This window comes from Helianthus annuus, chromosome 3 (genome assembly GCF_002127325.2).
Source record: "Helianthus annuus cultivar XRQ/B chromosome 3, HanXRQr2.0-SUNRISE, whole genome shotgun sequence".
Lineage (NCBI taxonomy): Eukaryota > Viridiplantae > Streptophyta > Magnoliopsida > Asterales > Asteraceae > Helianthus > Helianthus annuus.
The window spans coordinates 44,031,729-44,048,209 of NC_035435.2; the positions used below are offsets into that span (position 1 = coordinate 44,031,729).

Genomic DNA, 16,481 nt, shown 5'->3' on the forward strand with positions numbered 1-16,481 from the left:
ACAAATAGATTAGCTATTAACGTCGATTAACTGCGATTATTATAGATACTCCACATAATACAACTAAAGTACACAAATTAAAGGATTCGATTTCAAGTCAAGGTGTACAATCAATAATTAAGCAAGGAGTGACAGATCGCATTTAGCAATCTTTTCTTTCTTTGACTTTGACTTATACTTTGACCTTCAAAACGCAGGTTGTTACAAGTGATAGTTGTACTTATTGCGGCTAACGTTATGAAGATGAGGTTTCGTCATGGATAATCGGGTATCACGCGTTTAGCAGTGCGTTTGTGAGTTACTAAAGTTTGTTTAATCGCGTCAAAAGGTCAGGGAAAACACTGAATTTCTCATGGCATGATTTACGAAAGTTTAGTAACATGGTAAAAACACTTATATATAGGAAGTACCAACAACGTATCCACCATGTTCTAACCATGTTAGAGCATTCACATCCAAGGAATCAAATTATGAGTGTGTTGTTTTTAAAATATAAATAGTATAAAAAGTAGTTGTGAGTGGAGGAGAGAGAAAATGTTACTGTTCATCTGTATATTTGGAGGGACACTGTTCACACCCTATAATTTTTTAATATATTTTGAAAGTGGTTGTGAGTGGAGGAGAGAGAAAATGTAATGATAAAGGTATAAAAATATTATTTAATTGAAAATGAGAGAGCAAATGTAGTGTTTTTTAGTGTAATTTAGGGTGAAAATATAATGGATTGGATGTGAATGCTCTTACATTTGTTTCGTTATTCGGTGTCATGTTACATTTCGTGTCTTACCATGCACCATAGAACACCCTATGGTTTTCATGCGCCTACCACTATAATCCCATGTGCACCCATGATTATATTGGGGTAATTGCATGGTTTGCATAGTTTGTACTAGTAGTGCATGAGCCAGGGTATGTAGTATGTAAGCATGATTATGTTTAAGTATATGTGTGACCAACGTAAGAGAACCACTCGGGTTATGCTCACATATACGTTTCAAGTATGAATACCAAGTAGTGTGAATGTATGAGTGTGAGTATAATTGATGACAATTTCGTATATAGTATAAATTGTAGCATAACGAGTTTAAGCATATAAAATGATCATAAAATTTTGAGCGTGTAAAAACAAAGTGTAATGATAAAATATGTGAGATTGTCATGAAATATTATATGCCCATTAGTTTACAAAAAAATATTTAAAACCCAAACCTTTTAAATACCAATCAAATTAACCTCTATCTACTCTTCTATCTAAATACTTTTTTACCCACTCTCATATGGAACGGAGACTTTAGACCGAAAAGAAGAAGTAACTTTGGCTACGGCTTAAGTGAATGGCATCGAGGACAACGCAGCTGTATCATTTTGGAACACAATCTTTCAACAATTCCGTCAACATTTATGGAAAGGCCCAAACTATCTACACACTTGGTGTGTAGATAGTCACCCCAAAAAGGTGGTTTTTGTTCTTATATGCACACCCTTCAGTGTCGAACTGTGGCCAAAACGTGGCGTTTTGGTCGATTAACCAGACAAAGACTGACGGGTGTCTGACGGGTCTGTTGACCGGACCAAAACGCCGAGCTTTGGCCGCGTTTTGGTCCTGCAACCAGACCGGGTGTCAGTCTTTTGTCTGGTTGACAGGACCAAAACGCGGCCAAAGCTCGACGTTTTGGTCCGGTCAACAGACCCGTCAGAGACCCGTCAGTCTTTTTCTGGTTAACCCGACCAAAACGCCGCGTTTTGGCCACAGTTCGACACTGCAGAGTGTGCATATAAGGACAAAAAACACCTTTTAAGGTGTGTAGATAGGCAAATGGGTGTGCCAATAGGTACACCCTTATGGAAATCAATAATTTAATTTTGAGGAATTTTAAGAAAAATGAGAAAAAAACCGATATGACACACAAGAATTTTGAGATAACAAAACAAGTCCCTCCTAGTTACAATTATTCCCATCTTATCCTATTTCCATTTCCATCTACACAAAGAAACGCCAAAATGAACACCGCCTTAACATCCAAGGGCCCAACTTGTAACTTCATTATCCTACACACATCTTTATAAACCACCACCACAAAATCCCCAATTTATACTCACAAAACCAAAATGGCTCGTCTCCTCTCACAAACCCTAATTCGATCATCAAACCCCTTCCAATCATTCAAATTAGGCATAATCCACCACAACCGATTCGCAACACAATCAGGAAAACATCAATTGATCGAAGTAGATCTCGAATCCGACACCGAAGTTGAAGTTCTAGGGTTACGAAAGCTCGAAGACGCCATTCATAATATAATTGTGCGTCAATCGGCACCGGATTGGCTTCCGTTTGTTCCTGGATCGTCTTATTGGGTGCCTCCTCGTCGTCACCGGCATGATTCCAAGGGGATTGTTAGCTTGCTCAGGAAGTTTTCGAAGCCGTTGACGGATGAGGAGTCGTTGGCGGTTTCTTCGTCTCGTGGTTGGCCTTCTAGTTCTTATTTTATTGAAGGTATTGTGGTTGTTACGGTTGTTATGCTATTGTGTAGATTTGAATCATTTGATGATAATTGAAATTGGATTGAATTGAATCGGCTTGTTTATTTTAAGGAGCTGAAAAGATGAAGCTTTGCTAGTAAAAAGCTTGAGCCAGCTCGTTTGTATGTAAATAAAAAGTTAACTTTTTTTTTTTTTTGTTTTTTAGATACAAATGTATGTATGTGTGACAACAAAAAGTAATGTTTTGTAACATACATGTAATGAAGAGTTCATAAACTATACAGAATGCAGAAATTTATAAACAAAAGGATTTATAATTTGTATATTTAAGTATGTGTTACACTTTTGGATTATTGTTTATATGTATTAAAGTTTGAGCTTTGATTTAAACGAGCGAATGAGCCGAGCTTACCTTGGCTCAGGCTTGGCTCGGCTCGTTTACATTCGAGCGACAGAGCCTCAAGCTTTTTGAACAATCCTAGATAAAGTTAAGTGAAGGGCTTTACTTTATAATTATTAATTAGTAATTTAGGATTATAACTAACACTGATAAAGTTTGATTATTTGGTACTTCTTTGTTTTGTGGATGGCCTTTCTTGGCGTATTTCATCGAAGGTATGGCAATTGTTAGGGTTAAGCGAGAAACTGATATTTTGTGTAGATTAAACAAGTTAAGTCATTTAAGATTAGAAACAATACTGATGAAATTTGGATTATTTGGTACTTGTTATTCTTAGGCTGTTGATTAGGTGTTTTTGGCATGACAGAAGGGAAGTTGGTGGAAGATGAAAATTAAGATTATTGGTGAAGTTGTTTAAAACATGAGATCCTTGTGTAGTTACGTAAGTTTATACTTAATAGGGTCTTATAACATTTCGAGAGTGGTTAATGATTGTTAATCATGTTGGGGATTATTTTGGCACTCCACTTTTTTGGTTTGTTAAATTAATTTACTGGTAATCTTCAAATTTCATTGATGTTAAGACCATCTCCATCCTGGGCGTTCGCGGGAATCCTTCGGCTCTGTGTTTAAAAAAGCGCGCTTGAAGCGAGCTTGAAGCGATGAAGCGCTGGAAAAAACGCTTTTTTGGCTCTGAAGCGTTACATTACGTGAAGCGAAGTGAAGCGAGCTTTAAGCGGCGAAGCGATGAAGTTGTGAAGCGACGCTCCAGCCAATCAGATCACCATTTGGGCCATTTTTTAAGCCCAACAGTCTTTACAAGGTACATATCGACCTTATATCGACGATATAGCGACTTCCTATGTGAAATCCGGCGACAAATTCCGGCGACGGAGTTGCTTTCAGCCGGAAACAAGGAAGAAGGGGGAAGAAGAAGAAGAGAGATGCGGCTGCGTATCTTTTAGGCTTTTAGGGTTTTTATAAGTTAAGGTTTTTAAACATTTAACCCCTCTATCTTTCATTAGTTTACATTCAGTCCCTGAAACTTCTAACTTTTTACTTAAAAAGTGTAAAGATAGTTTGTCTATTTAAACATTTAACCCCCTCTATCTTCAGTAGTTTACATTTGGTCCTTAAACTTTTTAATTTATGCATAAAAGTACAAAATTAACATTATAAAATACATATATTTAATATGGATAGCTATCTTTTATACATATATATAAAATTAACATTATATATAATTATATATAATATGGAGCGCTTCGTATACGTGAAGCTCTCGCTTCGCGCTTGAAGCTTCGCTTAAAGCTTTTGGAACCAAAACGCTTCGGAGCGCTTCGCGCTTTTTTAAACCAAGCTTTGGCTGACGTGGAAGAGAGATGTGTGCGAAGGCTGCACTACAATAACTCTTAGAGCACCCGCATCGCAATCTCACTAGGAGCCTAGTGTGGAATTCAAGTTCAAGTCGTTTTTGTTAATAAAAAAACTTTAGTTGACAACCATCTTTCTTTTTTCGGGTCTGAAACTGGCAACGGTAAATAGAAGTTTTATACTTCAGGAAATAAAAAATTTTAATTTTAATTTATGTGTGTGTCTGTCTGCACTAGAGTATGAAACTTTAAAAGAAAAGGTAAAAGGCTCTCCACGCCTATGTTGTCTAAAGCGCACTAGGCGCCCGCCTAGGTGCAGAAGCGGAGCGCAACATATGCGCCTCGCCTGGATAGGCACAATGTCGGGGACTCAGGCGCATTTTCAGGCAAAGTTCCGGCCAAATATGGCCAACAATTGTCTGAACAGGCTTAAAACAGCCTAAACTAGCCCCAAACAAGCCTGAAATCAACCTAAAGCACCTAAACAAACCTAGATTATGTCTAAAGGTAAAATCCCTAAATATTGTTTTTTATACTATGTGCCTCGCTTAAAATAGCCATCGTTTTTTAAGCGCCTTGCGCCCAGGCTCTAGGCGAGGCCTATGCGCTTTGTGTATTTGACATAGACCACGCAACACGTGCGTTTTAAATTATTAAATTGTAGTTATATCTTTTTCAAAGTAAAAATAATTAATTTGGGTCCTTAATTTTTATCATCCCAAAGCCAAAACTTCATTTTTTTTTTCAAATATAGAGTTGGTCATGCACAATCCCATCATAGTTGTTATTGGTGTCTAATTTGTGGAGTGCTTAGGAGCGAATGTGATGATGCTATTCAAATGGATATGACATCGTGAAAGTTGAATGGAGCTTGTTAGTTGATTGAAGGAGTGATTTAGATTTATCTTTAGCATAGTTATCAAAAGCGAGCGCTGTTGGCGCCTAGGCGCTTTTTCTGGGTGACTCGCATTTACTGCGCTTATAGTTCCTAGGTAATAATAGCGCAGCTTATTTCATCCCATGCGTATTTAATTCCGGCGACGGTGCTGCTTTCAGCCGGAAACCAGGAAGAAGGGTGAAGAAGAAGAAGAGAGCGGCTGCGTTCATGAGTGTGTTAGGCTTTTAGGGTTTTAAATAAGTTTAGGTATTTAAACATTTAACCCCTCTATCTTTCCCTAGTTTATATTCAGTCCCTAAAACTTGTATTTTTTTACTTAAAAAGTGTAAAACTTGTTTGTGTATTTAAACATTTAACCCCCTGTACCTTCAGTAGTTTACATTTGGTCCTTAAGCTTTTTAATTTTCTCATAAAAAGTATAAAATTAACATTATAAATACATATATAAATTATAAATAGCTGTTTTTTATTTTTTGAATTATCTACTACCTTACCGCTTTTTTTTTTTCGGGCGCACGCTTTATTTGCGCCTATCGCCTAGGCCCTAATCAGTGCCTATGCGCCTAGAGTGCGCTTCGCGCCTTTGATAACTATGATCTTTAGTATAAATATGGTTCATAAGTTGGAAAGAAACCTAAGACAAAAAAAAACTTGTTGCCCTTGTTGTCAATTAGAGAACGAATAGGCCTGACGACTCACCCAATGTGATTAACACTAGGAAGTTTTTATTGGTACACATAGATGCAACTTGAAAATCTTAAATTCGTGCTCATACAAAGGTTGCATAAAGCTAGATTCAATCAAAAATTTTGATACGAATTTGACGCTTAGTAAATCAAATTGAAATGCAACTTTTATTCTAAAAATTTACTGAAAAAAGGAACTTTTATAAAATGTGTAAAATATGAAACATTAAATGCACATTGTAATGATAAAAACGATGCATTTAATCATGAGAATTATGCACTGTAATGATACGTGGACTAAAAATACTTTCTATGATCACTTGGGTAGTGTTCATTTCACAGAATGGAATGAAATCTGGTTTGAATTGGAATGTAGATTTTGTTCCTTATTTTATTGTTCAATTCCAATTTCTTCTTTTGTTGAAAAGAACACGAGAAATGAAATCTACAACGAACACACCTAGTCTGATGAAAATGCAAAAGTCAAAGCTGACATTTTAGCGTTTTCATTTTGCAAATTTTGACCTTCTATGAACTGCTGGTGCTATTTAAAAATGCAAAAGTCAAAGCTGACTTTTTTTTGCGTTTTCATATTGCAAATTTTGACCTTCTATGGGCTGCTGGTGCTATTTGAAAATACAAAAGTCAAAGTTGACTTTTTAGCATTTTCATTTTTCTAATTTTGACTTTTACATGTGTTTACAGGCACATCTACCATTCATCCAGTCCCCATTGAGATGGAACCAGAGGTTGTTCATAGCAATGAAGAGAATACTTCTGATGATAAAAATGAGGAAGGATGAACCCACACCCACCACAAGTCCTAATCTTGTAAGACCCCCCACCCCCCACCCCCACATATATAGAAAAAGTTTAAAATACAAAAGCCCTTAAACGTGCTAGGCGTACGCGAGCAGTAGTATAACATGCATAATTTCTAACCATGCGTGATTTTGGTTTTTTAACCATGTGTGATTTTTGTGGTCATGCGTAATTAGGGATTGTAAATCATAACATGCGTAAATTTACAATGAACGTGTGTAATTTACCTGCGTACGCTTCGCACATTAACCAACTATTGTACGTTAGCCTTCCCCTGTATATATAAATGAAACCCGATTGACTTATATTGTTGTTGGTTTGCTGACCATTTCTTTTATTGGGCGCTACAGGGTGAGTTCCTGTTGTGGATATTTATGGAATGACGAAAATGCCCTTGTGGTTTGAAGAAGATGAAGCAAAAGTTTGTACAGCTGAGCCTTATTGCATGGGGGCTGAGGTAGCTGACTCTTGTTTCTTCTCAACTTAATTTAGGGCCTAGGGATCACCAATTCATGTTCTATGTATGTATGTATGTATGAATGTTAACATATCCTCCTCATAAGCTGCAAGGTTCTCTTAGCTACTTTTTAAATAAAAAGTAATGTCATATTAGCGCACATACTCTTATTGCAGGTTTTCTTTGCTTGATCATCATTCTATATGCATTTGTGAACCACTTTCTTTAAGGGCGTGTGCTGAGGTGAAAGCGTGGGGTGCTAAAACAAGCGACATAGGATGGCTATGTGCGTGAAAACCATTACTCGCCGAATATCAAACATGAAACATGATGCTTAAGGCAAAAACCATGGTTTCATAAGTTTGAACCTTTGATGGTTTATAAAAGTGTGTCTAATAACAAGTAACAAGATTGCAAGTCGTTGATCTATTCCGAACATATTGGGGATTTTGATTGATGTGTAGCAAATTGTTGATTCTTTATATAAAGTGCACGAGAGATGGATCGATGATAAAACATACCGTCATCAGTTCATTATCATCGCGAATAAGATTCGACAACTAACCTGGAAATATGTATAGAAAAAAATGTATTAAGAGCTAGGAAATGAGGTTCATATAAATTCCTACAGCCAGATTCATGCTACATTGCTATCACACATTAATGAAAATAATACATGCAATATGGCTTAGAATAAGCCAACAGATGCCCAATAATGCTAATGATACCACCACATTGCTTAGCTTTGAGTTTAAACTTCCAATTTTTCACTCAAGCATTTTACCAATTAAATACGGGTAAAGTTCTTGTACAAATAATCTTAACATACTAAACATACATATTGAAGGAAAACTCAAAAAGACAAGGTGACATTTGTATAGTAACTTTGATAGTTGGTGGTAATTACAAAAATGCCACCTTGTCTTTTTGAGTTTTCCTTCAATTTGTATTAGCATGTTAAGATTATTTGTATTTGATCTTTTGCCTTAAATACAATAGAAGTGGTGAGATAGTTGAAGATGCCAAAGATGCAGAGGAAGATGAAGATTAAAAAAACAATAAACTTCAGTTATTATAAAAAAATTGAATATAAAATTATCTTAATAGTTTTTTTCACAAACTAAAAGGGTTACATAGGGTTGTAGTGAGTCATGCTAGATCTTAAAATGCTAATATCGAGTTGTAGTCAGTCACATTATATCATGGCATGTCTGATCTGAAAGAGTTATACTAGGTTGTAGTGAGTCAATTATATTATAATGGGCAATAAGACATCATACACGCCTTAAATTAATCATATTGGACCTTGATAACTTCTAATGACTTTTGTATGTATTGAGCCTTGATAACTTCTAATGACTTTTCTATGTCACATTTGGTGTTAAAGGATTATATTGGGTTGTAGTGAGTCATATTATGTTATAACAGACAATAACACATTATGCCTGTCTTAGATAGATCATTGGGCCTTGATAACTTTAAATTGCCTATTATGATCTTTTTTATATTATGTTAGGTCTTAGAGGTGAGTCACATTATATTATAACAAGCAATAGGTCATAATGAATGTCTTAAAAAGACTAGTATTGACCCCAACTAACCATTTTTGCCATATATTGGCTCAAATTGACAAACAATTATTAATATTGACCATAAATGGCCAACGCTAACCTTAATTGAATATCAATTACTAATCTTGACCTTAAATTAACCATCACTAACTAATAGGAGGGCTATGGGTCGAGTTAGTTACCGAAGATCCTTGTTCTCTTTAGAAGAGTTAAGCTTCTCAGACTAGTGAGTTAAGTTTCTTGCCCTATTTTTGTTTAAGGAACTTAGACTAAGCCCAGTCTATTTAGGCTCGTCCAACTTATATGTGCATCCAATGATCATCTAACCATGTCTATTTAGAATTTTTTTTTTCTACATTTTCCACCGCTTTTGTTTTTATTTTTTCGTAGCACCTCAGGTACTTTTTTTTTTTTTTTTTTTTACATTTCCACTTCCTTAAACAACATAATAAAAGTGGTTCATAAAGGTATTTTATAAAATCCTTTTTCATGTTTTTATTTTTTTTTCGTAGCAGCTAAGCTAGCTTTTTTGTTTTTTACATTTCAACTTCCTTAATCAACATAATTAAAGTGGTTCATAATGGTAATTTATAAAATCCTTTTTCGTGATATATTTAGTGTTTTTCTTAAGTTTTATTTAGTTGACAAGGAAAATAATTAGAAACATAATAGTTGTAATTAGTAACTCTTTTATTACTCAACTAATTACTTTTATTAAAGTGTTTATGGTTTTATATTTTGGTTATACATTTCATTAATTCGCTTTTGTGTTTCTGAACGTTAAGTTTACATCACAAATTTTTTTTTTTTATGATTTTCGTACTAGGAACATATCACAACGGCCCAATGGTCTATTTTTATATACTTGTTTATATTTAGAAACCCGTTTTTTCTACTTGTACAAGACTTCCAAGGGCTTTTAAATTCTCAGAGACGACCCTATTTCATATGTGACATACATGGCAATTTTTTAACAGTCCTGTTTATCTCTCACACGATATTATCTTTCATATACCACATTATTTTTATAGTTTTATACTTAAAGTTGATTATATGTATGTGTGGTTTATGACTACACCATCTTCTGTGATGACCTTACCACACCAAAATCCCGCACGTGAATGTAGCTTGAGACGACAATGATAAACTTTTCTATCCGATAGCTTCCATGGTGTGGTTTAAACGCTATCAATAGCGTCGATCTAATTAGTAGGATGGACATCGAATCCTCGATGGTGTTTTGTTAATGTGGTTGAAATTTGTAAAGATAGTTATCTTTGTAGTCACAGATTGTAGTACATTATTTTATTTGTGAAAACAAATAGTTAAGATAACACATATGAATTACATAATTCCCATTTTCATTAAAATTACTCTTATTAGTTACTATTTTACCCTTAATGAACTTATTAAATGACTAATTGCATATTTCCCCTTTCTACCATCAATTACATATTTCCCTAATTCTTCTATTTTCTCAATTCCTCTTATATGTCACCAATTGTTTATTGTTAATATTTCATCGATTCGGTTTTCGGGTTTGTCGGATTGAACATATTATTAATATTTCACCATGCAACTAAAACCTTTTTTTCCTCATTTCCTCATTTCCTAAACATATTTTTTTGCCTACGATTGTTTTTTCTTCTTAACAAATCCTTGATGAGCATTATAAGTTTATAACATACATATTCCAATCATTGAAACATAAATGTGACAACTGTGGGCTGAAGCCCTTTATTCAGCATTTGACGAAGAAGCTCATAAATCTTAACCATGTCTCCTGCCTTGCAATACGCGTCCACTAGAGTTGTGTATGTAAATGTATCAGGATAAATGCCATATCTTCCACTAAGCTTTACCGCTTGTACAATATTTACAAATTTACAAAGACCTTTAGAATGTGATTTATATCTGCATATAAAAAATCGATGAAATACTAGAGTTAAAGTCCGTTTTGAACTGCATCAGTTTGAACTAAAACCCGTTTTGACTCGAACCTGCTATGACATGAACCAAAATGTCTCATTTTTAAGAAGACCCGCTCTGAAAATCGCGCTGAATTTGAATTTAGTTTTGACCAAAAAATTTCGATATGAAAAACCCGAAAACCGAATCAATGAAATATTATAGAAATTGAGAAAATACAAGAATTAGGGAAATATGTAATTGATGATAGAGGGGGAAATATGTAATTAAACATCTAATAAGTTCATTAAAGGTAAAATAGCAATTAATAAGAGCCTTTTTAATGAAAAAGGGAATTATGTAATTCATATTGGTTAGAAAGGACAAATATTTAATTGAAAATTTTGTTTGGAGAAATATGTAATAAACCCTTTTAAGAGGAATTTATATGTAAGAAAAAACCTATCTTTTAAGCCAATAGATTTAGTAATTAATTTTTTTTGTCAAACCAAATCTGCAAAGATAACTTATCAATTAAGTCATTCATTTTAATTAACTATTTTTGTTATAAAAATATTTATTTAAGATAACTTATCTTTGAAGTGATAAACTTAATAAAAAGTTTTTGTTTGTCAAAATAAAGTGATATTTATCTACGCAATTTATCATTTATAAGTTTAAGATTGAAGAACACTTTGATTAATAAATTAGGTACAAAATTTTAGTCATAAAATGACCTAAAATTTCAATAATTGTACTTAATATTATAGAATTAAAAAACTAGAAAGCAAAAAACGTTCCTAAAACTTCACAACCCGAAACCCGTGTATTTGAAGCATGCCTTGATTATTAAATGGGTTAGACATGACAACCAAAAATCTGAATATATCTACATTTAGATTTAGAGACGAATCGTTCGGTACATAACTGACTTTATTCTAAACAACTACTAAGAGGGTGCACATAAGAAGCTATGAAGAGCATTTATTATAGGATTATGGCACTCTCAAGATGTAGAACAGTACTAAAGAATATATATACATACATACACATACCATAACCTCACATTTCCGATAGAATATTGCTGATTTTCCTAAGCTCTTTCAGGGCGGCCATAGCTGTCATCTGTCCGCGGTCTACCAGTGCCTTCTTTGACAAGTTATCTACCTGACCCGTTTCACCCTTTTCTTGCTGGAACACCGATTCAATCACCTGCATTGTTTGATAAATTGAGTCAGTTAAAAGGTAATAATACTTGACGATTTGACCCGACACAACCCAAGGCTAGGATCAGAAGCAAAGTTTACTAACATATTTTTTAATATATCAAGTATTATACATGATATATTTTATCATATATATATTTTATAATAAAATAACTAAATAATATATATATATATATATATATATAATTTTTATATATAGAATTATAAGTATATACATATACAAAAAAATTATATAGTCATACTGGATATGATCATACCTGAAGATTTTCCACCATAGATTGACCAAGATTTTTCAGCGAACAAATCTTGTTTTGGTTCACGGATTCTCCTTTGCTCGTTACATCCGTCCCAGAAGACGCCGCGTCACTCTTCTGATCGCGCCCCACAAGAGAAGAACTCGTAGAATCACCGCCTTTCTCCAACGAACCATCACCGTTGTTCTTTCCGAACTTCCAAAACCACTGCTTTCCCGATAAAATGATCCTATCTTTCAAATTCAATCCCGACTTTCCGGCAGATTCTTCGTTCTCGACTCCTTTCAACGGTGTAGTAGCATCTTCCGGCCCATCAGAAACTGGGCCCGGCCCATTATCATCCACTTCCTGGATGGCATCACCTGAATCCGCTACATTACTGGGCTTGGGCTCGGGTTCAAGTTCGGGTTCGGGATCACGATCGTTTTCATCAACTAGTAAGTTTGAAGCCACACTACTATGCTCACTGTCGTTTTCATTATCATTATCATTATCGTTATCGTTAACACCACCGATCGGGCTTGGCGGGTCGGAGAAAATAGACGAGTTCTCTTCACTACCACCATTTCCACCGACTGCTTTTTCGGTCTCGGTTTCTTCTTCTTCTTCTAATCCAAGCTGTCGAGCTAAATCATCGAGCAAACTTCTCCTAACGCGTCGTCTAGATGGTCCTGTTTTTTCACCATATGCCTTTGAAGAAGACGGGTCAGATTCCGTTCTCAACAAACGCGACTTCACTTTCTCCGACCAACCTTTGCGTTGACTTTGCTTCTGCGGGTTGGTTTGTTTTTGTTCTTCTTCTTTGTGCAAAACCCTCCATTTCTCTTCCCAGTAGCTATCACGCACCACGCTTAACGGGCTTCTCGGAGCCGCTGCATCAGATGACAAACTGTGAGTTCTGAAACCCATTGTCGTAACGGGCTTAACGGGCTCATGGAACCCGTCACTATACATCGGAGGTGGGGCTGATCTCATAGCATTGATAGCATCGTTTACTAACGAATTCGCTTTTTTCAATAATTTCCCTAAATTTACATCTTTCGGGAAGTTTAGTAATCTTTGGAGGCAAGAAGTGGCGGTTTCGGTAGCGAGAATGGATGATCGAATATAAAGTATCATCGAAACAGCAAGTGATGCAATAAAGGCCCCACGGGATGAATTAAGAGCTTCAAAGTTTGTTTCGTTATCATTTTCCGAATTTAGTTTACTGTTGTCAAACGAAAAAATTGCGTCCCAAATTACCAAAAGGTCCTCTAGAGCAAACTCACGCCCGAAAAGAACCCGTAACCATCTAAGAGCAAAATACTGTGGCTCGACTCCTAGCTCGACAAAATGAGTGTAAAGTGATGAATCCACAACGGCTAATAACTGGTATAACGCAGAAGATGCTTCGATTACAGGTGGCAGCCCGTTTTGTGGCCCGTTAGATGGAGAGAAAAAGCTGGCCATTGAAACCGCACCACCAGAACCATTCATTAAAGCATCAAACATACAATACGCATCATGTTCCATAAACTTCTCGGACAACACAATACCCAATTCGCCCTCGGCCCCGTAAGCATCACTAAATGATATGATGGTTTGAATCTTGGGATCGAGTTCTTCAAGATTGTGAAACTTTACTTGATCGTCTTGGGTTTCAAGTTCATCAGAGTCGTGAAATGTGAGGCCGTCAAAATTATCAGTGAAGTAATGTTCGTATAGTTTTCGAACGGCAGAAAGACGTTCTACATCGGCTTGGAGAACATATAATAAAGGAGCCAAGAGTTCATGCATCCCTGTAATAAATAATAACATATCGATTAAATATACCTCGATATATACAAAATGTGTGCATCATAAAATAACAAAGGCTGCAAGCTAACAAAAAATAAAGAGTTAATTACGTTTTTCATCCCTATGGCTTGTTGAAAATTAACCACTACATTCCATTAGTTTAAAAGTTGCCAAAGCAGTACCAGTACTTTCACTTTTGAAACAATTACAGTCCACCTCCGTTAACGCCATCCAATTTACCGTTAAGTTTTTGGTGAAAAGATTAAAATTGAAAATACATTAATATTTTACCTTGTCGGTACCCGTAGTTCGGGTGACTAATACACCAAAGCAACAAAATTCTTCTTAACATGCCCTGACAACCGGGAGTCTGGAAGTAGCTTCCATGTTCAGGATACAAGCGGGACAGATCTTGGTCTACCATCTTCTCTAACTCGGCTTTTTGAAAAAAACGGCCCCACATACTATCTGTTTAAACATTATTGCATCATCGTGGTATCAATAGCCAAAATTTACCAAATATTTATGACATTAAATCAATGCACATGTACAACTTATGACCAAATTTAATAAATTTTCTTTTTATGCGCATACATTAGTTCTTAAATTCTAAAATCTGAAATGTAAGATTGAAACAAAGAACATGTTATATTGCTATATTTGGGAATAAACAAGTTACCGGGATCTTGGGATAAGGGATTGTCCATAACGGGATCTGGAAAATTGCTTCCGTCTTTGTGTATAAGAGGATCAATCAGGAGCCTTCGCCTTAAAGCTGCATACCTGGAAACCAAAACATGTTAATTGATGCACATGCTCAAAAACAAAAGTTAGATTATGCATTAGTTGTAAAGTTACTAAGCACACAACCAATTCATAGACCAGATTAAGGTACTATATAACCGGATTAAGGTACTAGATAACCAGATTAAGGTACTAATTCCCAATTTCAGACCATACTACCAAACTTCAAAACAAGATCTAATAACAGATTAAGATAATAAGCAAGTACAGTTTCGAAAGAGAACATAATCACATATATTCACATAAACGTCACGACCCGTGTAACATCCAGCCTCTCATACCGTCCGTTTGGTCCACCAAGAGTTCGTAGATCTGTTTTCAGTTTCCCGGGAAGTCACCCATCTCTAATTACCCCTACCCAAGCACGCTTAACTGTGGAGTTCTCCCGTCCACAATTATTAACGCGTTGGTGATATTTGATGCGGAACGGGCCCAATATCTTCGGTGGACAGAACCGAACGCTTTAGGATTTGCTACAACCAACCTAGATTTCGAGTCGATATGCCCCAATACCGAAAATTTTCTTTAACACGCGTTAAAAGATCTCAATAAATCATCTTGAAATTATGGATAAAATGTACAAAAAACAGAGTAAAAAAAAAAAAAAAAAAAACAGATCCAATCCAACTTACTTAAATTCAATGAGATATTAAAATCAAGCAGTACCATTAATTAAAATAACAACAAAATCAAAGACACATGATATACCTTCTCCGAGTATTAGCAGTAACACGACGAACATCATCAGCAGACGAAGAACAGGGCAACACCCCCAAATCCGTACGCCAATGCACCCCTCGAAGCTCCCAAAACCCTCGATTCCCACCCAAATCACTTCTCTCCGGCGACGATTCCGTCGATAACGAACCTTCCGGTAACATATTGAAATTTTAGCAAAAAGGAAAAACAGAGCAGCAAAATCCCAACCTTAATTCAACAATTTCGTGAAATTGTGAGCAAAAACGAAGAACAGAGTATCAAAATCGTCTCCGTATGCGTAAATTTATAACAAATCAAACACTAATTTTGTAAACACGAATCAAATCAGCAAAACTGAAGAATAAATTGGGAGAAATTTGGGGAAATTGGTTCTGTATCAGCAAAAATTAGGGTTTTTAGAGATTTTTTGTGATAGTGAAACAGATCTTGGGCAATAGATGATTTAAGATGAAGATTTTGCAGGTGAATTGATGAGAATTGAAGCTAACTGGGAGTTGTGAAAGAGGAATTTGAGGGATTTGATATGATTTGATGAGTGGAAGGAAGGAAGAAAAGGGGAAATTGGTGTGGAAGAAAGCGTGAGCTGAATGGAACTTGAGAGGAATGATTCGCATTTTCTGGATTTTCTTTTCTTATTATTTTCCTAACAAAAACAAACAAATTAAGGGTAGTGGCCATTTTTTGTCTCATGCTTCTTCTATCATCTATTATTTTATTTTATTTTATTTTTCTTTTGTGATTTGTGATGTAATGATTATTTAGGTATTCCCAAGTTATTTGGGTTTTTTTTATTAAATGATTGAATTTTTTTTATAAAAATGTGTTGGGTTAGGTTTTGTAGGTAAGGGTGTTTATTGGTTTGGGTTTCGGGTTACTTGATTAAGTTTATTTTTTTTTTGGATTAATTGGTTACAAGCTTAAGACCATGTGTAGTGGTAAAGCTTCTATTTTTAGCCGTTTTGCGTCATGTGACAGCCTAGTCAGTAATGGGACATTATGTGGCATTTTCTAAAATTGGTGTAGTGAGGATGTGGGACATTATGTTAAAAGAGGTGTTAAACAATTAAATAAATAAAAAACCATCAAAAAAATCTTATTGGCA

The 16,481-nt window shown here is 35.3% G+C and overlaps 2 protein-coding genes across 2 annotated transcripts; one reads left to right on the forward strand and one right to left on the reverse strand.

Annotated features, from left to right (window-relative positions):
- Positions 1-2,079: 2,079 nt before the first annotated feature.
- Positions 2,080-7,295, forward strand: LOC110929083. The gene is made up of 3 exons (XM_022172202.2): positions 2,080-2,497; positions 6,547-6,672; positions 7,014-7,295. The coding sequence occupies exons 1-2, from the start codon at positions 2,110-2,112 to the stop codon at positions 6,642-6,644; spliced, it is 486 nt and encodes a 161-aa protein (XP_022027894.1). The 5' UTR covers positions 2,080-2,109; the 3' UTR covers positions 6,645-6,672; positions 7,014-7,295.
- A 4,169-nt stretch (positions 7,296-11,464) lies between these two features.
- Positions 11,465-16,069, reverse strand: LOC110929082 (TBC1 domain family member 5). Its single transcript, XM_022172201.2, has 5 exons — positions 15,368-16,069; positions 14,535-14,638; positions 14,147-14,323; positions 12,083-13,857; positions 11,465-11,811 (listed from the first exon to the last, which is right to left on the reverse strand). The coding sequence occupies exons 1-5, from the start codon at positions 15,538-15,540 to the stop codon at positions 11,662-11,664; spliced, it is 2,379 nt and encodes a 792-aa protein (XP_022027893.1). The 5' UTR covers positions 15,541-16,069; the 3' UTR covers positions 11,465-11,661.
- Positions 16,070-16,481: the final 412 nt, after the last annotated feature.

Bases quoted from the DNA above. Each gene is read 5' to 3' on its own strand.
- LOC110929082 (XM_022172201.2), bottom strand. From the start codon at position 15,540: ATGTTACCGGAAGGTTCGTTATCGACGGAATCGTCGCCGGAGAGAAGT. The intron at 14,639-15,367 runs GTATATCATGTG...TTTGGTTTCCAG, and splicing joins ACTGCTAATACTCGGAGAAG to GTATGCAGCTTTAAGGCGAA. The intron at 14,324-14,534 runs GTAACTTGTTTA...ATGTTTAAACAG, and splicing joins TCCCTTATCCCAAGATCCCG to ATAGTATGTGGGGCCGTTTT.
- LOC110929083 (XM_022172202.2), top strand. From the start codon at position 2,110: ATGGCTCGTCTCCTCTCACAAACCCTAATTCGATCATCAAACCCCTTC. The intron at 2,498-6,546 runs GTATTGTGGTTG...ATGTGTTTACAG, and splicing joins TAGTTCTTATTTTATTGAAG to GCACATCTACCATTCATCCA.